This window comes from Prunus persica, chromosome G6 (assembly GCF_000346465.2).
Source record: "Prunus persica cultivar Lovell chromosome G6, Prunus_persica_NCBIv2, whole genome shotgun sequence".
NCBI lineage: Eukaryota > Viridiplantae > Streptophyta > Magnoliopsida > Rosales > Rosaceae > Prunus > Prunus persica.
In genome coordinates this window covers 859783-886239 of record NC_034014.1, presented here as the reverse complement: position 1 = coordinate 886239, position 26457 = coordinate 859783, and the positions used below count along the sequence as shown (strand labels likewise).

The 26457-nt window shown below is 37.1% G+C and overlaps 5 protein-coding genes across 8 annotated transcripts; 3 read left to right on the top strand and 2 right to left on the bottom strand.

The window, feature by feature from the left end:
* On the top strand, nucleotides 206-4693 carry LOC18774084 (E3 ubiquitin-protein ligase SINAT2). Of its 4 annotated transcripts, none has more exons than XM_020566405.1 (5): nucleotides 365-734; nucleotides 1488-1636; nucleotides 2056-2375; nucleotides 2985-3371; nucleotides 4120-4588. In XM_020566405.1, the coding sequence occupies exons 3-5, from the start codon at nucleotides 2157-2159 to the stop codon at nucleotides 4438-4440; spliced, it is 927 nt and encodes a 308-aa protein (XP_020421994.1). In that variant the 5' UTR covers nucleotides 365-734; nucleotides 1488-1636; nucleotides 2056-2156; the 3' UTR covers nucleotides 4441-4588. The 4 variants fall into 4 exon arrangements, with proteins under 4 accessions (XP_007205606.1, XP_020421996.1, XP_020421994.1 ...); XM_020566406.1 differs by having other exon boundaries at nucleotides 1488-1651; XM_007205544.2 differs by lacking the exon at nucleotides 1488-1636 and having other exon boundaries at nucleotides 206-734; nucleotides 4120-4693.
* LOC18772564 (GTP-binding protein BRASSINAZOLE INSENSITIVE PALE GREEN 2, chloroplastic) lies at nucleotides 5060-8846 on the top strand. Its single transcript, XM_020567025.1, has 3 exons — nucleotides 5060-6421; nucleotides 7253-7420; nucleotides 7900-8846. Exons 1-3 carry the CDS (start codon nucleotides 5201-5203, stop codon nucleotides 8245-8247), a joined length of 1737 nt encoding a protein of 578 aa, XP_020422614.1. The 5' UTR covers nucleotides 5060-5200; the 3' UTR covers nucleotides 8248-8846.
* On the top strand, nucleotides 11483-14975 carry LOC18772068 (metal tolerance protein 4). The gene is made up of 7 exons (XM_007205221.2): nucleotides 11483-11881; nucleotides 12143-12312; nucleotides 12501-12699; nucleotides 13430-13608; nucleotides 13707-13857; nucleotides 14185-14315; nucleotides 14439-14975. The coding sequence occupies exons 1-7, from the start codon at nucleotides 11677-11679 to the stop codon at nucleotides 14616-14618; spliced, it is 1215 nt and encodes a 404-aa protein (XP_007205283.1). The 5' UTR covers nucleotides 11483-11676; the 3' UTR covers nucleotides 14619-14975.
* LOC18772273 (protein EMBRYO SAC DEVELOPMENT ARREST 3, chloroplastic) lies at nucleotides 15130-18479 on the bottom strand. Its single transcript, XM_007205902.2, has 5 exons — nucleotides 18334-18479; nucleotides 17416-17510; nucleotides 16640-16808; nucleotides 15863-15955; nucleotides 15130-15511 (listed from the first exon to the last, which is right to left on the bottom strand). The coding sequence occupies exons 1-5, from the start codon at nucleotides 18404-18406 to the stop codon at nucleotides 15381-15383; spliced, it is 561 nt and encodes a 186-aa protein (XP_007205964.1). The 5' UTR covers nucleotides 18407-18479; the 3' UTR covers nucleotides 15130-15380.
* On the bottom strand, nucleotides 19363-25673 carry LOC18772900 (casein kinase 1-like protein HD16). Its single transcript, XM_007207992.2, has 16 exons — nucleotides 24869-25673; nucleotides 24202-24330; nucleotides 24016-24089; nucleotides 23805-23874; nucleotides 23660-23715; nucleotides 23198-23269; nucleotides 22929-23023; nucleotides 22774-22837; nucleotides 22556-22685; nucleotides 22243-22461; nucleotides 22016-22158; nucleotides 21693-21867; nucleotides 21521-21611; nucleotides 20643-20800; nucleotides 19785-19973; nucleotides 19363-19663 (listed from the first exon to the last, which is right to left on the bottom strand). The coding sequence occupies exons 1-16, from the start codon at nucleotides 25247-25249 to the stop codon at nucleotides 19604-19606; spliced, it is 2106 nt and encodes a 701-aa protein (XP_007208054.1). The 5' UTR covers nucleotides 25250-25673; the 3' UTR covers nucleotides 19363-19603.

The window sequence follows — 26457 nt, the reverse complement described above, 5'->3', positions numbered from 1 at the left end:
GAGCCATCGCCTTTGCCACGTTTGGATCCAGTGACTTGGGTCACTTTGACTTTCCAGAACCAGAACCAATAGCCAACGAGCAATGCAACTGCAGCCAAAGTAGCATGGACTTGACTTCACCTGACCACCTCTCCCACCCCCACTCTGTTTGAGGTCACTTTTTCAACTTTAAACGGTCCGATGGCCAGGAGGTTGGTTTTGGTTTGAAATATTCAAAACGTTGCGTGCGGGAAATGTCAGCTTGCCAATACCAATGGGGCAAATGGGGGCAATGGCAAAGAAAGGAGGAGGTGCTAAAAGACACAGACCCATTAATTGCAATGAAAAAGTATAAAATATTGTCCCAAGTGTGCTTAGGTGTTAAGAGGCAACAGAGACACACGCTCACAAATGCAAGCAAGCCAAAATCCAAAAATCTATTATCTTTGAGACTTTTGACTCTTGGAAGTTGGAAACTTTGTCATGCCCAAATCAATCTAAGACACGCATATAATCCGGGCCAGCTTTCACGGATTCTTCTCCACCTCAACATCCTCCTTCTTGTGTTTATCTTTCTTTTTTTTCCTTTTTTTTTTTGGAGGAAAAAAAATTGGTTCAATTATTGGAAGCTGGGGTGGATTAAAGTTGAATATTCAAGCACTTGAGCTCAGAATCTCATCTGGGAATTTGGCAATTCTCTTTTTTGTGCCATTGGTTTTGGCCCAAAATCTCATTTGGGGTATTTACAGTTCTTGGTAAGATTTTCTATTTCTTCTCTGTTAATTTGTTTGTGTGTTGTTTATTTTGGGTAGTTTGATTCAGACTGCAATTTTGGTGGGATGCTTGAATTGGGTTTTGCTTACTTTTACTGGTCTGGAATTATGCTTGTTTGGAGTATGCAGTTAATTTGTACTATTCAGCTTCCATTTTCTGAAATTGCTTTGAAATGTGAAATGTGTGCTGGAGTTTGTCATGAAAAGTGAAAGCATCTCTTGAGATGTAATTTTGCATATGCTAGATTGTCCTTGCTTCTGAGTTTTCCACTTTTGTTACATCTTACTTGGAAATATTCATCGCCAGCTTGTCTTCTTTCCCCCCTTTTTAATTCCTCTCTTTTTGCAGGGATCTTCACTGTGCATTGTAGTTGTTAAAGATTCCCATAGCACGGCAACTCATTGTTTTTGTCATTTTTCTTATTTGGAATTTCTTGGGTATAATCATTTGGAAGTTGTTTAATCTGAATATGCTAACTTCTGATAAATCATGTGAAGGACAAGATTGTTTCATGCTTTTGTAAGCTTCACAGTGAGAAAATAAGGCAACTACTTTTACTTTTACACAAATTTTCATAATTTCCGAGAGGCCCAAGAGAATTGTTCTTCCAGTTTTCTTCACACACTCAAATTAGTCTTTTTTTTTTGTCTTCTTTTGAGACTCATTACACAAGTGAAACTACTTTTTCTTCAATCACTTATGTTAACAGTTCTGATAGGTTTTGTTGTGAACAGGAATTACCATTGTAGGCAATGGAATTATTGCTCACAGCTTCCATTCGACAAAGATCTTGTTAACCATGCTAACTGTGGAACCACCTGCATTTTCTATCACCCTCTCCTAGAGAAGTTAAGAGACTCTGTGAAGGTTTAGGGGCGGAGTGGTAAGAAATCAAGAGGTGTTCAACTAAACAAGAAAATAGTCACTAAGCACAGTATCTCCTTGTTTCGTTTGCCACTTTAGGTGGTGTTTTTAGATGGAATTTTGGGCTCTAAAATCCCATTTTAAAGTATGTCTGACAATTCACAAATCCATTCCGAATTTTTCCCAAGATCATACCCTAGCCCTTTCTCACCCGAAATCCCACCTCAAACTCTCTCATCCAAATGCACAAGAGAGAAAGTTTTTCACTTGTCTAAAGTTGACTTCAATGCAATTAGATGGCTTTCTTGAAAATGTAGAATGGCATCTTTATTTTCTGCCTTTTTCTGATAAATACCTTGCTTTCCATAAAATCAACTACATACATTTGGTTAAAAGAGAAGTTCTGCATACCACTAAACTTCTAATGGTGGGTGACAGGGTAATTAAATTGACACTTGAGAAAAGTTACACAATTGGGGAATAGACTATGATATTGATCCCAATTTGAGAGTACCGGCATTGACATTTGAGGAAGAAACATGTCTCCTGGAGGTCGCTTCTGTGAGGATGTGGCTGAGTCTCGTATGGCATTTGCAGATTCTGATGTTGCAACTTCCACTGGTGATGTAAGGACTTCCCCTTTCAGAAAAGCTGCCCCTGGTTTGCTTGGAATTCCTGGAATGCCATCAAACCACAATGTGCATGACCTACTCGAGTGTCCTGTTTGCATGAATTTAATGTGTCCTCCAATTCACCAGGTATGTTCTAGTATTTGTTCAAAATTTAATGGTCATGGAGGATCTCATTCTCCTTTTTATTAATATTAAATTATCAAAACTTCAAATTAAGAAAAATCATAGAACCAATTTTTTTTTCCTGCAATTGATGCTAATAGGCTTTGAAGTATCTGGTAGTTGTACAAAATTACATTATCTAATATAAAGTTACTCAAAATTTGAAACTCATTTATATTGCATAAAATATATACAACTCAGAAAATATTCACAAATTTGAATATCTCAAAAGCATGTGCTCCAGAACTGGATTTCTTTAAAACTGTCTACATGTCGAATGTGAAGCATTAATTGAGAAATACCGTCACATATCATCTAACATGATGATTAAAATGTACACCATCCTATCTTATATATAATTATATACTCCAAGTATGTTAGCTCTCTGTCTCATAAACTCCTAACAAAATCCATGCCTCTGCTTGCTACCGGGAGGGCATCAATTGCATTTTCCCATTATATGCATTAGCATTATTTGATCTTCAGGTTGCATTACATGCACATAGGTACTAATATGCATGTCCTAGGATATGGTTTTATCAAAGTGAGAACTTATTGAAGCTTATATTGTAGTGTCCAAATGGCCACACTCTCTGCTCGAGCTGTAAGGTTAGAGTGCACAACTGTTGCCCCACGTGTCGCAATGAACTTGGAAATATAAGGTGCTTGGCACTGGAGAAAGTAGCAGAGTCGCTGGATCTTCCTTGTAGATACCAAATTTATGGTTGCCAAGATATATTCCCATACTACAGCAAGCTAAAGCATGAGAAAATCTGTAAATATCGTCCATACAACTGCCCTTATGCTGGAGCTGATTGTTCTGTCACAGGAGATATCCAACTCCTTATGATGCATCTTAAAAATGATCACAAGGTTGACATGCATGACGGATGTACTTTCAACCATAGATATGTTAAATCCAATCCCCAAGAAGTTGACAATGCTACATGGATGTTGACCGTAAGTTTTTCGCACTAACTCACTTTTTTTATGTATATAACACGCACAAATTGCGTTTCTATAAACAATCTTGTCAGAAATATTGCATCTTTTAAGTACCAAGTAAAAACTTAATACAATATTTTTTGTGTTACCAGTAAAAGTACCTTCATTGATTTCAGGATGACATTTTTTTTCAAATTTCTACTGTTTAGTGTGAAGGCCACTCTTTTGTGGGAAATCCATGAGTCCAATCACTGTCTGCATCAATAAAACCCTACTGAGATAGCTTAATTTGTAGTTCTCCTCTTTCTTAATCCTGAAAGGAAAAATTGCTGACATTCGTGTTTAATCTTTGGCTATGATTTCTTTAATTGCTGAGAAGAAAGTAGAAAAAGGGGTACAAACTTTGCAGTCTTATAAATACCTTTTTGGAATGCTTGTCTGAGCTATACTCAGACTTGTTTCCCTTTCCCCCTGACCAGCAAACTGTACATCCTACTTGTTTCCTTTTCCTGAGTAATTGGTTATGCATTCTATCTTTTCAATGGGAGGTGTTATCCACTAAGACGATAGTATTTCAATTCAGTCTATATGAACGTCAGCCTGTTATTTTGTAAAAGTATGTTCCTTGAAGTTTTTAAGACATGTTTCACTATTAAGAAAAATTCAAATGTGTTTTTTGCGGTTGCTTAGCTTCTCTTATTTGATTCAGTTCAACCTCTACCAATGTATTCATACCCATTTGTGATATTTGAATGTAGTGCAGATTTTTAACTGTTTTGGGCGCCAGTTTTGCTTGCATTTTGAGGCTTTCCACATTGGAACTGCACCTGTTTACATGGCCTTCCTTCGGTTCATGGGTGATGATGATGAGGCAAAGCAATTCACTTATAGTCTCGAAGTTAGCGGCAGTGGCAGAAAGCTTATATGGCAAGGAATTCCTAGGAGCATCCGAGATAGCCACAGAAAAGTTCGTGACAGTCAAGATGGACTAATCATTCCGAGGAACTTAGCACTCTTCTTCTCCGGTGGTAATAGGCAGGAACTGAAGCTGAAAGTCGCTGGTCGTATATGGAAAGAACACTGAGATATAAAACTAGAAACTTGTTCAAAGATATTTGTAACCCTTTGCTGTGAAAAATAAAAGGTTGGAAGGAATTGAGGGCTTAACTATGTAAGAAGGCTGGATTTATGTTGCTTGATAAAATTAAGATGCTTTGGTTGATTAGTTTATCTAGGACAGTGTTTTGACTATGGATCTTCTGTAAGTAACAAAAAAGGCAGGGACTGCGTGCAAGTTTTAACTGAGTCATGGTTCAAGGTATATTTGAATTTCCACACACTATTCAATCTTGATAACTTTTGGAAAGAAGCTTACTTGAGTCCTGGTCTAAAGTATATTTCCATATCACTAGTCCCATGGGTCATTACAAAATAATGTTGTTTTGATATGTCACACTTTGATGAACATTTATCAACTGTTGATAAATATAAGACAATTCGATAAACGTCAATCGTTGATGTATATATAAGACAATTTGATGACCTAGAGAGTGTCCTTGGCAAACCAAAAGCCCCAATAAAAATTGAAAAACGTATTGTCCTCTACCTACAGAGGAAATAAATAAAAAAGTAGTACAAGAAAACCTCACGTTGGAATTGGATTAAGGTTGTAATAGTTTTCTATTCTTGATTTCCAAACGGTCGGGCTTACTCTTGATAGACCAAAGCCCAAAGCCCAAAATCCAACCACCGGTACACAAAATACGGGGTTTACCTCCCCTGCTAAAACCCGGAACCCTAAACCCTCAACCATCTCTCTGCCTTTGAATCCCAAAAACGAAGAAATGCTATTGTTAGCTCGAAACCACTCTCTCTCAAAGCTAAAACCCCTCCTTTCTCTCTCTCTGATTTCCCATTCTTTCACAACCCAAACCCCATATTCTCATTTCACTTCAATCCCAAAACCCCATTTCCAAAACCCCACAAATTTTCAACCTTTACCATTCTCAACCATCTTCTTCAAACCCTTCTCCTCATCTAAATCGTTGCCCTTGAACCGTGAAGGGAATTACGATGAAGCCACCACCCAAGCTCACCTCGTCTGCCCTGGCTGTGGCGTTCACATGCAGGACTCCGACCCTAAAAACCCTGGCTTCTTCCTCAAACCCTCGAAAAAGGATCCAAGGACTTATCGATTGGGTGCCCATCTCGAGCATGTTGCGCACGAGCCAGAATTTAACGATTCCCTCAAAAGGGGTCTCATTATCGACCCCGAAAAGTTGAGCTCTGAATCCAATTTGGTCGAACTAAAGCAGGAGAAACCGGTGGTATGTGCACGGTGCCACTCTCTGAGGCATTACGGTAAAGTGAAGGATCCAACGGTGGAGAACTTGCTTCCCGATTTTGATTTTGATCATACGGTTGGGAGGAAGTTGGCATTAGCCTCTGGGACCCGATCAGTGGTGCTAATGGTGGTGGACGCTGCAGACTTTGATGGATCGTTTCCCAAAAAGGTTGCCAAGTTGGTTTCGGATACAATCGAGGAGCATTCAGCAGCTTGGAAACAGGGTAAGTCAGGGAATGTGCCCAGAGTGGTGCTTGTGGTAACAAAGATTGATCTTTTGCCAAGTTCATTGTCGCCAACAAGGTTAGAGCATTGGGTTAGGACAAGAGCAAGGGAGGGCGGAGCCAATAAGTTAACGAGTGTGCATTTGGTGAGTGCTGTTAGGGATTGGGGGTTGAAAAATCTTGTTGATGATGTTGTTAGCTTGGCAGGACCAAGAGGGAATGTGTGGGCAATAGGCGCACAGAATGCAGGGAAGAGTACGTTGATAAATGCAATTGGGAAGCATGTTGAAGGGAAGATTACGCATCTGACAGAAGCGCCTGTGCCCGGAACAACATTGGGAATTGTTAGAGTGGAAGGTGTACTTCCTGGTCATACCAAGTTGTTTGATACGCCGGGGCTTTTGAATCCTCATCAGATTACAACCAGGTTGACAAGGGAAGAACAGAGTCTTGTAAACATTAGCAAGGAATTGAAACCAAGGACATACAGGATCAAGGTAAGCATACTTGACCATAACTACCCCTTACGGGGCTGTATTGCTGCGTGGACTATTTTTATCCGTACTTAGTGATTTGTTGATTTTCTTTAATAGATTGCTCGATCAACACCTACAAAGGTGAAGTGGGAAAGTCTTGTTGATTTTTTGTATAACTGAATAAATGGTCTAAAGTTGTGGGCAATTTTAGTGCAGTTATTTCTTGTGTATTTGGTTATTTAAGTTTTTGAACTTTGAATTGGATTGTGTTGTATGTCTCTCTGTTAACTTATAGTTCTGTTTCTCCTAATGTGAATAAGGTAATAAAACGCAAATCATATTTTACAGATAGAATTAGAAAGCACTAATTTTGGTAGTTTTGTAGTTAATAAGCACCCATTGCTTCAGTTGTCTAAGTGTGATCTTGGTTCTTAACACTATACAATCCCAAGTTTAGTTTGTACTTTGTGCACATGAATCATCTCAAGTTCACAACATTTGGAACCATTTGAACAATATGATACAAGTTCCAATGTCATTTTGCATGGAAAATCCAGTGATCAAAGAATGAAGGGATTTTCTGTTGATGTTCAGAAGCATATTTACTGAGTTTGTATCTCACTAGAAAGCTGATTACTTTATGGAATTGGAAGTTCATTTAATTTTGAATAAAGTATTATCTTTTGCTTCTCATAAAAAATAAAGTAGTTGTCTTTTGTTAATTTTTGGAATCTGTTCAGATGCATATACCATCATCCATTCCAGGATCTCTTTTGTTGCTAATTTAGGTTCCATGTAAATTATAAATATTCGTTTCATTTTTCATAGCTCATTTATTGTCCTTTGGTTCAGGATGGTTATTCAGTTCATATCGCTGGGCTTATGAGGCTGGATATAGAAGAATCGTCAGTTGATACTGTTTATGTTACAGCATGGGCATCTCCTTATCTTCCATTACACATGGGAAAAACAGAAAATGCATGCACAATGGTAGAGGAACATTTTGGTCGTCAATTACAGGTATTAGCACTAGTTGAGGAGTGATGGTTCTCCAAATCCTTGGTTTTCTAGTCTAATAATCATTAGTCTTGTTCATTTTTAACAAGTTACCATGGGAGATTTTTTTCAACTCGCAAATACTGATAAGCTCTCCATATATAATACTTGTGGCTTCTTAAGGTCCAACTCTCTATTAGTACAATACCAGGTTGTTTAGTGATTTTTTATGTTTTGAACTTTTCCAAATTCCCTATTACTTTTTTGATTTTTTTTCTTCTGATGAAAAGTTTACTCAAGATTAAGAGGTATGCATAGGCATCTGCCTTAACTCAAATTTGTCGAGAATTCCTAACTGCTTAAAATATTGGGCCTAGTTATGATGCTTCCGTCCTGTAGGCATGAGACTAAAATCAAAGATATGCTTATCGTTTAAATTTTAGGAAAATGCATGATATTGTTGTATGCATATGTAATTCTGATGCCAAAATGAACTGTTTCAGCCACCAATCGGAGAGACTAGAGTCAAGGAGCTTGGGAAGTGGGTGAGAAAGGAATTTCACATCAGTGGAAACAGTTGGGATTCAAGTTCGGTGGATATCGCTGCTGCAGGTCTTGGTTGGTTTGCTATTGGACTTAAAGGAGAGGCAGTTTTGAGTGTTTGGACGTATGATGGTATCGACGTTGTTCTACGCAATGCATTGCTTCCTAATAGATCATACATTTTTGAAGTTGCCGGTTTTACAGTCTCTAAAATTGTCTCCAAGGCTGACCAAGCTTCAAATAAGCCACACCACCGAAGTGAGAAGAAGAGGAAACAAAGTGACCGAAAGGAATCTGTTGCTTGTTGATTCATCATATTAACAATTGAAGCTGGTAAAGGATATGTGGCAGTTCTTATCAAAACAGGTGAAAGTGTTGTAACAATTTATGGCTGATAATGCTGCAGGTGAGAAATGTCGAGTAAACAACATCAACCTTTTATTAGAATGACAAAGCTAGGCATCCTATTTGAGCCACAGATGAAATGGTTGATGCTTTCTCTGACTATAAGTGGGGTGGATGTTCCAAATTGGAAATGATCTTTCTCCAGCAACTATATCAAGAACAGCTCGAAGGCTTTGTTTTCTACTGCACTTACCACTAAAGTAAAAGACGGCTTGCAAAGGGATGAACATGCCGTATTTCGAGTGAAAGCATATGAGCTAACTGTCTCATGCTCATTTGATGGGCCTATCTTAGAATTTCTTATTTATTATTCTTCTCTCTGTAAATTGTAAGTGTGAAAAGTTGAGTCTCAGTTTAGAGCTGTTTTGGTATGAAGTTAATGCTTTTTCACTGTTTTTACTTGGATGGCAAAAGGGCCAAAATATAATGACTGTTGTTGAATGGTAAAATGAAGAAGCATCAATTGAAAAAGGCAAGCCACACGATGCTTAATTGTTGCAGACTTGCAGTCTCTGTTTGTGCAATTATTTCAAATTTTCTCAAAGATCAAATAGCTATGGCAAGGGAGCCAAAAATGACTAGATCAGTCTTATTCTTACTTTGGTAGGCAGCCAAAAACAGAAGATATGCATATCGTTTGCTTTGCAGATACAGTTTACGTTGGTGATCCAACTTTCTCCACGTGACAACCATCACTCACTGTCTGGTGTGGTGTAGTTTGCATTTGGACCATTTTAAAATGATACGTAAAAAAATGCACTGAAATTGAGTAGTCTTCCAAAGGGATGAACATGCAAGAGAGTCATTGTCTTCTTGTTTGATAGTTGAGGCAAGGATCATGGAACCCACCAAACCCATATCTAATATTATTAGATGGCTCCCGTTTATGACCGAGTTTGATTTGGAATCTACATGCATCTGAATGCCCTATAATGCCTGGCACTATATGACCAATCTATTTTCGCTTTGAGTATTTCCTTATCGGTAAGGAAGCAAGTAATATCATTGAATAATAAAATGCTTTAGATTTAGGTCATATCTGGACTTGAACTTGCTAACCAAAAATCCAAAATAAGTAAATAAACCGACAAAACAATGATACAAGATGTGAAGAACACGTATATAAACCAAGTAGTATTCCCTGCCACGATGTATATTATAATCCAACCTAGCTATAAGCAGAGAGTCTGCTACACCTAGAATAATATTCACAACCTACTCTGCTTACGTTTTGTGTTGTTTTAGTAGCCACTACATGCGCATGAGGCCTTGTTCTAATAATATATTAAATTCAGAAAGGAAAACTTCATTTCAATGTGAAGAGACAGTGAGTGAGTGAGTAATCTGATTATGAAAATGAAACTAATCATTTTAGTTTTAGAGCAGTTGGGCATTCATCTGATATTATATATCACGATTGCGAAAGTCAGTCGCTTGTGGGCCCACATACAAGCTTTTCTAATTGTCCATACATGTGAGTCACGCAGTGTGCCTACATGCATCTACGGTCAGAAAATGGGCAGTTGGCAGCATCATTTGACCTTTTGTTCTATGATTTATGTTTGTCGTTTGGTCCTTGAGCTATTGACATTATTAGCCTATAATTGAACTACAATATGAATTAATACTTTTTCTTCATCTTATTTATAATTCATTAAATTAATTAACTACTCCAAAAGACACTAGAACATGTAATATTAAACTCATCACTTGTTGCCTCTTAAACAGCAGGAGACATACCCTTCCAAAAAAATGGAAAAGAAACACGCAATATGTTCTGTCAGTTTGAATGCACGTATTGCGTGAGTGCATCGTTCTTCTTTGCGACAAATGCTTTTTTAGTTTAGGATAAATTTTTGTATGTTCCGAGTATACTGATTGATATATCATTTAATATACATGAGACATGTGAAAATATTTTATTTTTATATCTTATGTGTATTGGAGAATATTTCTATATGTTCCATGTGTATTGGCCAATTAATGTACCTGAAATATACATAAAAGTTCTTAAAGCTCTGCTCCTATTGCTTCTCCGCTTCATCGTCTTGAGATTCTTTCTCTTGCTGCCAATGCAACCAGAGAGTCCACAAACATAGCAATTTCAAGTATCGAAGTGTTGCGCTCTTGTTCAATTCTTAATCAATCATTTGTTATAATATAAGTGAATATAATGTCTATTCTATAACAGTGTTACTATTTCCATTCACTGAACTATTTCTTTATTCCTAGGCCTAGAGTGACCATGGCCCCCACAAATTTTGATCTCTCTTCTAACTTATAATTTAAGTTAAAATTCCCTCTAAAACAAATTAGACATGACTAAATTAGAAATATTTAACTCTAAACATGTAACTATTAAATACTTAGGTGCTTTATATACTTGTACTTTCTACTTCGGCCCCCCAACTTTACAATTCTAACTCCACCCCTGCAATCTTTCCACCTACCATTATTCCTAAAATACCCTTTAAAGCAAGGAGCATTTTTGCTCACCACTTTAATCCAAAACTTGACACATGTCTATTATTATAAGCATAATTAACTTTTTTAAAACCAAAATATAAAGTCAAATAATAATAAAATAACATTTATAATTATTACTAGCCTCTCTGCACGCGCTTCCGCGCATGCGAGAGGTTTTTTTTAAAAAAAATTTAAATTTATTTTAGAATTAAAAAAGATAATGGATATTTGTGTTCCATAAAAATAGGATCTATTATATGAATTTTCTTTTAATTTTAATTTTTTTAATACGAAAAATTATGAATTTACCATATTATCCTCATTTAATTAATAATTTCAATTCTTAATGTTTGCATTAACCAAGGGCATTTTCTGGTATTTTGAATGTTTCACCATTCTCTGTCTTTTGCTTTATATATATAGATTAAAAAAAATATCACTTTCTATTTCCCCCTTGGTAACGCTAACACCACATCACCAAGTACCGAAAAGTTTTCTCACATGCGGCATGCCACCGTGGGAGTTGCAGTTGGGGACGTGGGACCAAACGAACGAGCTAATCTTTGTCCGCATTGCATTGATGATTATTGAACCATTTTCTTTTCAAAATTGTAATATTAAAGAACATAATTATTACGTGTCGCTGTCTTGTTTTTTTTTCTTCTATTTTTTGAAAAATATAAAGATAATTGGTTATATTTGGTGCGAAATTCAATTTACAGTTAGCTCTCACCTCCTGTTTCTTTTAAGATCTGCTACTTCTTCTTCTTCTTCTTCTTCTTCTTCAGAGCGAGAGAGAAAGAAAGACAGAGAAAGACAGAGATTTTTTTGGAGCGGGTTAAGTAACACGGGTCGTGGGGGTCCTAATGGAGGGAAAATTGGATACGGGTGGTGGTGTGAAATCGCCGCTGTTGGCGAGCGGTGGACGCAGTCGGCGACTGAGTCGAAGGAACTCATATAACTCACTCAGAAACGACTTCGTTTCCAGGCTCCCTGACAATGTTCGAGCTGGCATCGATCCCGAGTCGCCTGAAGGCATCGACTACTCTCGAACCACAGGCTTAAACCGAGGTATCTCTCTCCCCAAAACTCTGTTTGGTAACTCAGAAAATGTAGGAAAATGTTTGTGGTTCTGTAAAAGTTTTAATGCTTGGGCAACAAGTGTTTTTCACTTTTCTTTTTTGTTCTTTTGAATTCAAGATTATTATGTTTAATTTGTTTTCCTTCGTTTTCTCTGCAACCAAACAAACAGAGCACAAGTAGTTCTTGAAGTGTGTTTATTTGGTTTGTTAAGAACAATTGAATTGATCCTGTTAGTGCTTTAAATTGTAGGGGAGAAGGAATATTATGAAACCCAATTTGCAACACTTCAATCCTTTGAGGAGGTTGACTCTATAGTGCAAGCAGACTGTATCGACGAGGACGATCTCGAGGAACGAGCACAACATGAAAGAGCAATGAAGATTTCCAACTATGCTAATATACTTCTCTTGGGACTTAAGGTACTTAATTTGTCACTGCAATTAGCCAAATTCTAGTTTTTTTTTTTTTTTTTAAAAAAAAAAAAAGAAGACTTTTTGGGTTTGAATGGACGCAGTTGTGAGTATCATATATATAAGAAACATAACAGTTTAGCTGTGATTTCTTGTTGGCATTTGCACTGATAAGATAATGATTTTGGAATGTGTAGATCTATGCTACTATAAAGAGTGGGTCCATAGCCATTGCTGCATCAACACTAGATTCTTTACTAGATCTCTTGGCTGGTGGCATACTTTGGTTTACTCACCTGGCCATGAAAAACATCAATATCTATAAATATCCTATTGGAAAATTGAGGGTTCAGCCTGTTGGCATAATCATCTTTGCTGCTATCATGGCTACACTTGGTGTGTCATTCTAACTTTAGTTTCTTGCCCTTAGTATCTGTTGCTCTCTCTCTCTCTCTCACACACACACACACACACTTTGTTTGTTCAAGTAAATTTAAGGTGAAGGAGACCAAATTTCTGCCTTATTTCAGATTTTGGTCCAAATCAATTGGCAGTATCAAAGATCATGAGTAATGTCCAATCTAACACAGACCTGAAATATTTTGAGAATTTGATCATATGTTCCTCTTTCAAAAACATTTTAAGATAATCCTGAATTGATGTTAGTTTACAACCTAAACAACATAAACAAGGATCAAGTCATTGAATTCTTTAACATCTAATTGACACTTTTCTACAAGAACTGGAGCAATAGAGGTTTATGTGTTATATGTCTTACTGTCAGAGTGTAATGCAAAGAAACATTCCCTTCATGTGATCAATCACACTTTACTATGCAGGAAAATATATTAATTTTGAGGTGAATAATATGAGTCCTAGAAAATTTCTTCATAGTTATAACAGTGTACATGATGTGTATACTCAAAAGAACGAACTTTAGAGTCACACCGGAATGATAAAGGTATGCAATTAGGCTTGCAGGAAACTTATGCCCTTCCTTTTTCTTGTTCTTTTTCATTTCTTCTATAATTCCCGGGGTTAACTTCCAGATATAATTAAGCCAGACTATGTTGCATACTTAAACTTCAGACCAGCTTAACTTTTATACCCATGCAATTCCTCACAGGGTTTCAAGTGTTGATCCAGGCTGTCGAACAACTAGTTACAGATGATCCCACTGAAAAGATGTCCTCAAGTCAATTGGTGTGGCTGTATGTAATTATGATATTTGCTACTGTGGTAAAACTTGCACTCTGGTTTTATTGCAGGAGCTCAGGAAACAAGATCGTTCGTGCCTATGCGAAGGTTTACTTAGCTTCTTTTTTTTTGTTAGTTTTCTCTGAATGGATTTAAGGTCTTCTACTTTTCCAAGTTACCTTACTTCATTGAATGTTGATTACCAGGATCACTATTTTGATGTGGTGACGAATGTAGTAGGATTAGTTGCTGCTGTTCTTGCTAATAGGTTCTACTGGTGGCTTGATCCTGCTGGTGCTATTCTCCTTGCTGTATACACGATTGTAAATTGGTCCGGAACTGTTATGGAAAATGCAGGTATTTTTCCAGCTTTTCATCACTGCCATTTAATCTTCCAAAAATCTTGCATGACTTATTAAGATGGGGGAGTTCTCTCTATTCTTCCTTTTTCCTTACTATTCAAGTTGCTTCTGCATAACCAATGGTCATGCTAGCTTTGCAGGGTTGCTAGTTTATATCAACAAGGAGACCAGTTGTGAATTGGAAAATCTTCTTGTTTTCTTGAGTGTGCAGATTATTGTATCTTATTGGATGAGTTGAAAATATGTTCTTAATGATGCTTGACAGTACGCATTTGATAAAGTTTGTACTTCAACTATTTAACATGTGAACCGAAACATGCAGTTTCCCTTGTGGGACAATCGGCCCCTCCTGAATTCCTACAAAAACTGACATATCTTGTCATAATGCACCCTGAAGTGAAGCGTATTGACACAGTTCGTGCTTACACATTTGGTGTTCTTTATTTTGTGGAGGTTAGTCATATTAAACACAATTTCGATCTTAAATTATCATGATGGAAAACTTGTCACGCGTTGTTATGCATACTGCATTCTATAACAAGAAAATAGCTTGAAAACTATTATGTTATTGAACAGGTTGACATTGAACTCCCAGAGGAGATGCCCTTAAAAGAAGCACATGCAATTGGAGAAACCCTCCAGATAAAGATTGAAAAACTTCCCGAAATTGAGCGAGCATTTGTTCATCTTGACTTTGAATGCGAGCACAAACCAGAACATTCTGTACTCGTCAAGCTTCCAAACACACAGCCCTGATTTGACAGTATCTCAGTAAACGGCCTTGTGGAAAATCTTTTAACTGTCTTCTGCAAAGGGCACTTCAAAGTGAACGAGTATATTGGTTGGGAGGATGAAAGGTTTCAAAATCTGCAATAATCTATTTACTTTTCATACAAGTAAGAACATAGAAGGAACTGAGACTGCGTGCCCTTTAAATTTTGGCTCTTACATATTAGGAAAGCAAATCAAGTGAATGGCTCTGTTTTTCTCTCTGTTCTTTTTCCATGACTTGGACACATTCCAAATGCCCTCTCTTGATCACTTTGAATGCATCTAATTGCCTGTCACATTCATATACACAAACAAATGCAAGTCAGATTTCTTTCTTCTCCAGTGGTGGATGTTATACAATGCTTCATATGTCCATGATTTGTTTTGCGGCATCTTCGTTAAAAGATAAGGGCAAAAATCTTGTTCTGTTGCTGCCTCTTCCATATATCGAACTTCTTCAATTTTGCAGAATAAAAGTTCCTAAATGCATGCTCTGTTAAGACGTAGAGAATATATTAAAGTGCAACAAAATTCACATCCATTAAGCTAATATAATGTGCAGAGAGGAGCCCTGTTATGACAACACAATCGTAGTGGAAGGACGGCTATCTATATAGTCTACATTATACATCTTTGGCTTCTTAACCCTTCTAAAATGATACACTGTATTGTATGATTAAAATGAATGGCACACGGCCAAAAATCAACTCTTTTGTGGGCAGCTCACGTTGATGTAGGACGACCTTGTTATGAGTTTGGCAATAGCCGACCATTGTACATCTTATCAAGTAACTGCTTTGCATCAGGCCTTCGAAGCAGACCTTTGTTGTTTGGTACACCAGTCCCTAAACAAACCGGACATACGAGTTTCCCCCGACCTGTCGACAACAATGGGAAATTACTCATCAAATAAAATACATATCCATACCAGTATGAAGAAAAAAAAAACAATAAAAAAAGAGATGCAAGAAAAAAGTTGTGTGCCAGTTGTAATAAAACAGGATACAATGTTGGTATGGGATGAAGAAGCAATGCTCTTCATTTACAACTGTAAACTATAATTTGCAATGGCTCTTAATTTTCTACTCAACTCATTTTCTGAGAATAAGTTGTGACAGAGTGCAAATGTCATAGAAGCCAAATGGAATTTTCTCCCTCAAGCAAACATGTTCCTATGGTACTAACCATTTGATGAAACAGAAATATGAGTATGGATGAGAACTACATACCGTAACAGTTTGGACATTCTGTAAACTCATACACATCTTTAGCCCGTTTTCTATTGAGAGCTTTCCATTTTCCTGTACCACCACACATATCACCTAAATGAAAAGCAAATTAACATCTCATGGACGAAGGGAAGACCATAGTAACATAAAATCTAAATTTATGGAAAATGAAACCCAACTAACATACGTTTCTATTTTGTTTTTTCTAAGGCACACTATCCTTTCTTACATCCGTATATATGTATAGGAGATCAATAGCTTCAAGAATAAGAACAAAATATCATTACGCTCCAAGCAACATATCAACATCTAAAACTTCCTAACATAAAACAGCTAACACATGAAAGGAAGAAGCACATCTGTTCCCCCTCTCACAAGCCAAAGCATCAACCTCAAGGCATGAGCAAAAGAATTCCGAATCTTTGACTTTAACTACATATCAATCAGACCAACTACTCTTTTTACAAAGAAAACGACCAAAGAAAATAGGAACTCGCAGTTACCAAAAAGAATATAGGAACTTGCATATCAACAAAGAAAATCAATATGATAATTTCAAAAAACAAACTTGAACAATTAAAGTTGGTTTTCTAGCTGAACCTTTAGACCGATATAGTTAATGCACAATTTATATGCACAAATGAATTTTGGGGGCAGAAATAGAATACCCCAGAGGATTTCAGTTTTTACCAAGATAGTATCACAATCATGCCAGTACTGAACAAAATGTCATCATCATTTCCACTTCTGGTTTATAACTACAGAAATTATACTTACAAAGCACAGCGCCACTTCCCCCACAATTCCGGCAACCAGCTGGTCTCTCTTTTCCATCCAGTGCAAATGCCTTTGGAACGGAAGTAGAGATTGCAGAATTGCTTATCAATGCAACGGTTGAACATAGGCATGTGAGACACTGTCGTCGAGAGATTGAGGCCTGAGATTCCTGTGGTCACTGAACCTTTATAACTATATCTTGTTGAAAGTAAAAAGCCATTGCTATTGAATTTTACCATACCTTATAAAAAAATATGATTAAACAAATAAGTTATTTCAGAAGTTCCAATGTATCACACCAATCTACAAAAGTTGAATTCTTGGAAAACAAAAAGTTCTAAGAAAACAGAACATACACATAAAAGACGTATTTTGTATCCACTAAAAAATTCTCTGTTACTGACACTGAGAATACATCAAAAGAAATGCCTCAAACAAAGTTGAGGCCCCTTTGCATCAGAAGAACTAATGCAAAAGGCTTTATCTTGTCTTGAACAAAAAACTAAAGCCATCAATTTCACATGGAGAATCATCTCTTGTGAACAAAATAGCCCATTTTTTACCATAAATAGAAGGCAAAAGCAAGTGGTATCATTAAGAGCATGAACGAAGTTCAGCAGCACTTTGAGTTGAGAATCATCAAACAAAATTCATCCTAATGATATGCGCGAATGACATGAAAGCCATAAACAATGGCCACCACTTATCTCCTTTCTCTATCTAATGCCACATTTTCTTGCAATCAGGCATACCTTCAGAATCAAATAAATCAATACCTTTGATGGTTTAGAAGAGTGGTCTGAATCCCCCGGACTGCAGCTGTCATTCTCAAGATTGGATCTTACATGAAACCCAACCGACTTTGTGTTGACTGCCAAATTGTTTACATACAAATGATAGTTAGAACCATCGCCCTTCCACCAATCATTGATCAAAGACATGAATCTGGTTTTTGCAACAGTCATGTGCTGCATGACAGATAGAGCTAAAAGCAAAATGTTCACTGGCTACAACTGAAAGGGCACATTTGAATGTTGAAATTCATCATCTTTCTTTTTCTGATCCAATGGTACATATTATCATCAAGCAGTTAATGGTCTGAGTAGATGTTAAGGCTTAAGATTTCATGATATTACCTTGATTCAATTCTACAAATAATATTAGTCTCTGAAATCTTTGTGCCCAAAAGAAAAGCAAAGCCCCCAAATTTGAATTGAGAACAAAACAAAACCATAAAAGCAGACCAGAAAAGACCCATTATTCATGAAATCTGGACGAACATTAGGTAAATTGGTCTCCCTTATCTTTTAATTTTTTTCCCCTAATGAAACTTGGGTACCCCAAAAGTAAACCAAAAATAAAAACATAGCAATATAGACAAAGCAAAACCAAGTAGTTAACAATTTGGTGAACGGAGGGCCAAAAGCAAACTTGCCCGTAAACTTCTTATCCACAAACCATGAGTTTAGTGCTGGTTGAGAGCTATACAAAATATATATGCATATATAGTGGGCAACAAGAAACCGAGACCTCATGCACACATGTGATGAAGAATGAGATAAGGCAAAATACAGCTACTTGAAATTAAGGACTGTGCATGGAAATGACGAGAAATTGGCAGGTCTCATTAAGTTCGTTAATGGGTACTAACTTTTAGAGAGAGAGAGAGAGAGAGAGAGAGAGAGAGAGCTCACAGTGGCATAGTGAGGATTTTGACAGGCGTTGTGGTATGGCTGAGAGATGAGAAGAAGAAGAAGAAGATGACATCCTCTCTATCTCTCTGTCTGTCTGTCCATGTGTCTTAGCGGGGCACTCTTATTTATCATCTTCTTTGCTCTACACATACGAACTCACATGTTATTTTTTCCAACCCAAAAAATAAAAAAAGGAACTCACATATTATTTCTATTTTGGTGCCTCCCTAGATATTATTTCTCTTTATCTTTAAGGTTTAACAAGATTGTTTACTATAAAATATGCACCATAAAAATTTATAAAATGAAAGATGCGCTTACAAATTCTAAATTATAATTTTTATATCAAATGTATAGGGGTTGGTTATATCAAATATATACGGTACATACCGTCATCGATGGTTTAGCTCTGCTTTGGCCAGTTTGAAAATCGCTTAATTCGAACTAAATTACATGTTTTTAAATTTTTTTATACTTGTCATTTTCATTAGTTGTTACCATTTACTATCATGTTTCATGCCACACGATGATACTGATTATTTAATATAAAAAATTAAAATCCCTAACTCATTCGAATTTAACTTAATCTCGCCCTCAATTTCTTCATCTTCAACAATAAAAGTTTTCCCAACTATTTTAACGGTATACACTTTCCCTCCTTCGATATATGCAAGACAATATATAATCTTTTACGATGAGAAGTTACCATTAGCAAGCAGGTCACAAAACGGGATTGGTTAGATTCAGTTACAGTACTAGTTTGAGGCAATCAAAACAGTGATTAGCAAATCAAAATGGATTGGCTTTGATTCACTTTATCGCTAAGTACATTCGAGTCAAATGATTCGACCAAAAAAAATTCGCTCAAGCACTTTTTTATTCTGATTTTTGTTACATTTTCATATCATGGACTCGAAAACTTGTCCAATTTCTAAACAAATCTAATTAAAACTTCAAGGGAAGGAATCGGATGACGATGATAAGAGGGGCATTAGCAATGGGCATTTTTGCATTGTGCAAACGTGAGAGAAAACAAATGAGGAACAGAGCACTGCATAATTTAACTTTAAATTACTGGCGGGATCTCAAAATAAAAGCCAACTATACGGCTCATAAAACATTTATCGTACAACATAATCTGTGCTGCTGCAGCTAACTCCTCTCGTTCAACATATTTTCTTACAAATCATTATCAACCCAGAGAGGGAGAAAAACAAAATAACCAAATCTAAAAATATCGACTTACAAATTCCTGCCGATAACACAGGAATCAAGATACGGTTCGCCCATAGCACAAACAAGCAAGATACAGATTCTTTGCCCATTTTTCCTGTGCAAAAGTATACCAGAATTTAGAGTGAGGATATCAATAGTCTTATATTATTGTGTCTTCCAAAAAAAAAAGGTTAAAAGAGTGTCAAGGTCATTCACTTTAAAGAAAAACTTCATACCTTCACATGTGTGCTAGGAAATTGAGATGTACGCAAAGTCTCCTGGGTTTCATCACCAGGTTTGCGCTTGGGGACACTCAAGATGAGGGCTGCTTGATCCCAAGTTGCAGCTGTTGACGTTATCCGGAAACCATTATCCCAACGTCTGTGGATGCCTTCACTTGGATAGAGAAAATCCAGCTCCACAACCTGTGAAAAGCCAATGGAAAATGAGAGGGTGGACCATAAAATGACTGCAAAATCAACATGCCTTGGCTATCATGAAATGCTACTGATCACGTTTTAAATATATAAAAAGTTGGCAGATCTCGTTGCCATAATATCTGGTTGGATGCACCATAAAATGGCCTAACACAACCCATTTGTCACTATTTCTAGTCAAATTCAACCCGGAATAACAGTAAATATGTCTGGTTAGCTTGCCTTTAGTCATATCCTAAAATATCAGTTTTATTAAAATGGCCCTCACTAGATCAGTTGACACCTTGAAAAGATTCAATTTTCCCTCTTCTTATTCCCCGTCCAACGTAGATTCAAATACTACTGACTCAAGTTTTAAATGAAGCTTTTGAAAAGAGTTTCAAGACAACAACAAAAGTTATTTGTGCCCCTCGGAGAAAGAGCAGTGGTTTCACACAAAAGTAGAAACACATTGCGAAGGGGCCTATAGTGATTTGTAAAATCCACAATATCATATTATCATGCAATGAGAATAAAGTTGAGAAAGAGCATGATCATATGAGAAATTGAACTGCCGATGAAGAGAAGGCAGCTATTTCTCTGCAACCTGCTAGCATGGAAATATCAAATTAACACACTAACATTCCTGAAGAGAATAATAAGATAGGCACAGCTTACCTGATCACTGAAGCCAGCATTGCGAGACATAACAACACCCCACCGGCTCCCAGCAGTTGCCATTGAGGTCACATGAAATCCTTCTCTCCACTTCTTATTTATCCACTTGAAGGGGAAAGAATCACTTACTTTGTATGACTGTTGCGTATACTGAGTTCCTGCAGAATTACGGCCACAGTTCATAATCTACTGATTGTAAACGAACTGAACTGATGTGGATTTGCACACACATTCTGTCTAGTAATATCCAAATCTTTTTTCCCTTTTTTTGGGTACAAAAGTCCACTGTATCTTACTCTGTTTACAAAATGACAAGATCCACTTCATAAAAAAAACCTATGCAATCCTTATCAATATATAACAAACAACAACCTTTGGTCAAAAGACTCAAAACATTAATGTCCAACACAAACACATCAGTCACCAATGTGGAGAACCCTAAGAGGTAAGCAAAAAGAATCGTGGTTATCTTGATAATAACCACAGCATGTATGTCCCACAGCCAGTGGATCTTTCTGGGAACTTTAGGAAGAGCGAACCTAGACCTCAACAACTAAGAAGAACCAACCCAAACACCATACAGCAATCCAGAAAAAGAAAAGAAAGATTACTGCATGGCCAGATTAAAGTTACACCAACATAGCATTAAAAGAACACATTACAAAGAATAGATTCATTCATTCTTTCCAAGCCAATTTTTTTCCTCAGCATCATATATGGCATGAAACTTTGGAGCATATTGCTAAAGCATACCTTACTGATATGAAAATGCAATCTCGCATGACAAAAAAAAGGTCCGCATAGGTCATGCAACTTTATTCATTAACACCATTAAAGTTAGTATATTAATGCCACAACTAATCACTACAGCAGTGTACCTTTTGACATCACCACAAGGGAACTTCCATTATTAGCGCCAGCAATAGAACTAATGTAATAGTTCTTCTCCCATTGTTCCATTATCCATTCCTGTGCATTCAGAACAAACAGTCTATCAATTTTTTGAGAAGTAAACATCTTATATGAATATAGACAAGCACAGGGATCCACCTTGTGCAAGAAGAATGGTGAAAGCTCATAAACTTGGTTTGTAAAACCGGTTCCGGCATCCATAATAAGTGCCCAGAGATTAGAACAAGATGACACACAACTTATAAGCAGACCGTCTTGAATCCCTCTCTCCACATGTTGTGCCAACCTTGCATCAGCGACATTGTAATGATACCTAGTAATAAAAGATGATCAAGCCATTAGGAAATTACAGTCAGGGATTCTTATTCAAATCACTTTTCCCTTTGATATGCAAGGAAAGAATGAAACTGCACTATATATTGATGGAAAAAAAAGTACAATGTTGCAAAATGAATTTCTACCTCTGTTTCATCGGCATCCGAGCATTGTAAACTGAAATCCATTGTGTGGCAGGTACTCCTAGCCTAACTTTCTTCCTTGGCTGGCCATCATCATCTTCCTCAATATTCAATCTACCCCGTTTCTGGCCAACCTGGCTAATAATCTAAAACAGTTTGCAATAAATTAATTTATAAGCCCAATGAACATACAAAAGAAAGCTTTATATATTACAATATCACTAAAATACCTTCTGAGCGCCATCAATTTTGATTGGCCTTACAGCAGGATTTGATCCTATCAAACTCTCAAACAATGATATTAGCTTCGAATAGTTAGGCTCTTCATCAAATTTCATGTTCACCACAACCTCAAGAAATTGCCTAAGAGGTGGGGGGCAGAAGCAGCACAGCATTTCAGGAGATGTTGCCATCTTTTTTTTGCAAACTAGGAAAGATTTGTTATCACCCTGAAACAGGACCAAGTACAGTGCAGATCAATTTCATAATAAATCCCAATAAAGGAGAGTAAATCAGACTCTAAAATTAATCCCTCTTATGTACCTGATAGCCCTGCCATGGTAACCTTCCTCGGTGGAGAAAAATGAGTGTATAAGCAAGAGATTCAAGATCATCTCTTCTACTAGCAGTTCTTCCCAAGTGAGCATGAACACTAGCATATCGAACAGTTCCTCTGGAGGTGAAACAGAAAAGATTTTAGGGCTAAATATAGAAGAATTAGACTGAATACCATACCCCAAAAAATGCAGATATTACTTCACCTAAACATATCAGGACGTTGATCATAATCAACATGACCCCCATTAGTGTCTTTCCACTTTGTCGCTGCACAATCAGGTAATGAAGAAGACATAAGAAATGAAAGTAAATGAAATAACTGGAGAGAAGCCCTACAGATGAAAATAAATTAACTTACCTAGTCCAAGGTCAACAAGAAACAATTTCTTCTCTTGAGCCGTAGATGGCTGACCAAGTAAAAAGTTTTCTGGCTTTACATCTCCATGCACATAGCTAATGTCAACAAGTCATGATTTGAAATAAGTTAGAAAGATAATAAAAAATTATTTTTGAAAGAAACAAAAGGCAATAGGATTGAAGAAATTTTAGTATTCATATAATATCCACAAGATTGGGACAACCAACACCAAAAAGTGAATAAAATTATCTGAGGCTGCGTTGACATACCCTCTTGAGTGCATCTTCTCTAGAATTGATAAAGACTCGACAGCTATACAAGCTACCATTTCTGCAGACATCCTGTGTTCATTGGATTAGTAAAAATCTTTCAGAAAATTGAAGTCCAAGAATAGAAGAACATATGCGTGCTCTTCCACTTCAAAAACAGTTGTGAACAGATACCCACAGACTGAATCCAAAGCCACAACTATCCAATAACTCAAACTTTATTTCAGTGCTCTCTAGCATCTTAAGTATGAGTTTAGAAGATTTAATCCTTAAAATCGTGACTGAAAATAGGTTGCTTCGGCTGTGCCTCTATTCAGACCCCTCAGAATAAGCAGCAACACATTTAAAACTGGAATTTTTCAGCTGAATGCTAAATGGCATATCCAGGTTTCGGATCTCGAGATAACAGCAAAACAAACGGATAATGTTTGGATGAAAAGCAAAATAATCTTAAATACTCACGCTTGCCCTGAAGTATTCCATACATCCCATAAACTAGGCCCTAGCATGTCCATAACCTGCATATATGGAAATAACAAATGTATTTGGCACAAGGAAACAAGAAATTTCAACCCGTTACTGATACAAGAGATAGGACAGTTCATACCATGACATAATAGTCTCCTTGCTTTCCTTTATAGTGCACTTTAGGCACTCCATGACTACCACCAAGAGTACTGTTCAAAAACAAAAAATGACCGATTTATAAACGAATTAGCAAGTGTGCATGTATAGATACTGACAAATGAACCTAAGCAATCACCCAGGGAAGAAAACAATTGAAAAACTAAAAATCTAATAGAAAGAAAAAGACTCACTTGTAAACTTGCCACTCATATGGAGGACCATAAGTACAGCCTTTGCTGTTTCTGTGCTCAAATTTAAGTGCTACCTGATAAATACATAAATCGCAAAGAAATTCATAAGGACAATTACTGATAAAGAAAACAAGATAATTTCTGAATAGTACAGCCTTCTTTCAACATGAGAAAATATGAACTTACCTCAATAGCACCAGGACCGCTTGTACGATCAACTCCACCAGTAACACGACGACCAACAAACACCTGGCCAAAGCCACCTTTGCCCAGCTTCCTCTCTACCTTATAGAGTGGCGACCCTCCTACTTGAACCTTAGAATTGGAAATTTTCCAGAACATATATCACCATTAAAATAAACATACCAAAGTTGAAACAGAATCTCTTTCTTTTTATTATGAAATTTAAAATTGTTACAACAAAATTCATCATTTAAGTTACACCAACCCAAAGCATTCATTTAAAGACTGCCATCGTTAAGTTAATCCACTCCAGTGCATTCTTTCAGTTAAAGTGACCCGCTTAGTTGAAGAACAAGATAAAAATTGGGAATATATAAACACAGAAATGCATGCACCCAACATAGAAAACATCTATAAAATAAAAAATGACCACTTTACTGGATCCCTTAAAGGAAACTTACTGATTAGGATATCATTCTTACATGGAAACACAAGAAATACTTCCAACATAATTAAATATAGCCTACTACCTGAACAATTAAAGAACAGTGAAAAAAAGTAAACACATTTCATCAGCAGCAACACCACCCCAAGTTCCCAGCTGAAATAAAATAACAATACGCAATATAACGCCACCAAAAGCATCAAAATAGTGAGAAACTACCCGTACCTTTTCGGGAAAAGGAGCAGTACTGCCCTCTTCTTCTTGCCCAGCAGCCTTATTAGCACTCAAGCCACCACTATCGTCAGCCATCACAGCTTTTTTATCTTCTTCGACTATTTCTTTTCCCTTTTTGCCCTCGGAATCGGAGTCCTTCTCCGATATCACAATCACACGGTCTTCCTGCTCCGGCTCCGGCTCCGGCTCCTGCTCCTGCTTCTCCTCTTCTTTCAATTTTCTCACTGCCAACCTTGTCCTCGGCCTCACCACGGCCTCAGCGGCTTCTCGGGCGACCGTGGCACGGGTCCTCCGCGAGGGCGGCGGTAGGTCCGACGGCTTGTGAGCTACCCTAGCGCGGCCTCGGCGGACTCCTCTGCGAAGCTCCGGCATTGCTCAAACCCATAAAATGAATTCGTACGGTGCTTCAACGATTCGATCATTATATTAATCCCGCGAAGCTTTGAGAGTCTTGGGCATGGCTGAAATTTGAATAAATCGGTCGGGGAAGAGTGGAATTAGAGGAAATCGGAGGTGAATTGGGTCGGGTTGAGGTTCGATTGGAGATAATTACGGTTTGATTGCAGAGGTTGACATTTGGGGGTTAGGGTTTGGTAGAGAGGGCAAGAGAGAGAGAGAGGCAGAGGCGCCGAGTCCAACTGTATGATGATGCGGGAAAACAGAGAAAACCAAATGAGAAAGGAGGGTTTCGTTTTTGGCGTGGACCGTGTGGTAGGACAAAATGGACAATCGTCAAATTGGTGAACTCACCAAATGTCTAGAAAAAGAAGGAAAAAAGTAAATTATTGGCAGATTAAACCTTAATTTCCCTTTGCCAATGAAGCTATTTAATCCTAACTTCTCTACTTAAAAGTTGGAAGATATTTGCATATATGAGCTTAGTCAAGTTTGTTAGAGCGAATATGCTACCTATTTTACACTCAGTTAAAGTTGTATCCTTAACACCCGAATTTAATCCCTTTTTTCATATATTAGAGTAATTTAGAATATTACATTCTCAATAATTCAAATGATTGACAGTTATTGAATTATTGAAAATTGCTTCGACCTTAAAAAGAAGTATGGAGCAAAGGACTCACTAGTGTAATGGTTTGGAGTATTTACTCTCTCAAGCAAGGTCATGGGTTCGAGTTCTAGCATCCGTGTTGTGTGCGTGAGTTTAATATGCTATCACCCCTTTCAATAGAAAAGGTCCTAAAAAAAAAAATATTGCGAAAAATTTCATGTGCTCAATGCAATTCGCGTGGCACAAATGACAAAGTATTGAATGCGTGCACGATATACATGACATATATGATGCATACAACAAGAAGAAACTTGTTGATATATCAATCAAGAGGTTTAGTAAGACTTTCTCCTCCTTCCTTCCTTTCCCCTTCTTGTTTGATTTGAGGAGTTATATTTTTATTTTTTGGTCCAAGATTTGAGGAATTCATGGCATGCTGCTGGCGATCGTCAACTGACCGTTCTCAGCTTCTCATCATATTTGATCTCTATATTACAGAATTAACCATCCTCATCTCCTCATCATAATTTGAATTTACCTGATTTTTGTGTTTTTTACTTGATTTTATCTTTCC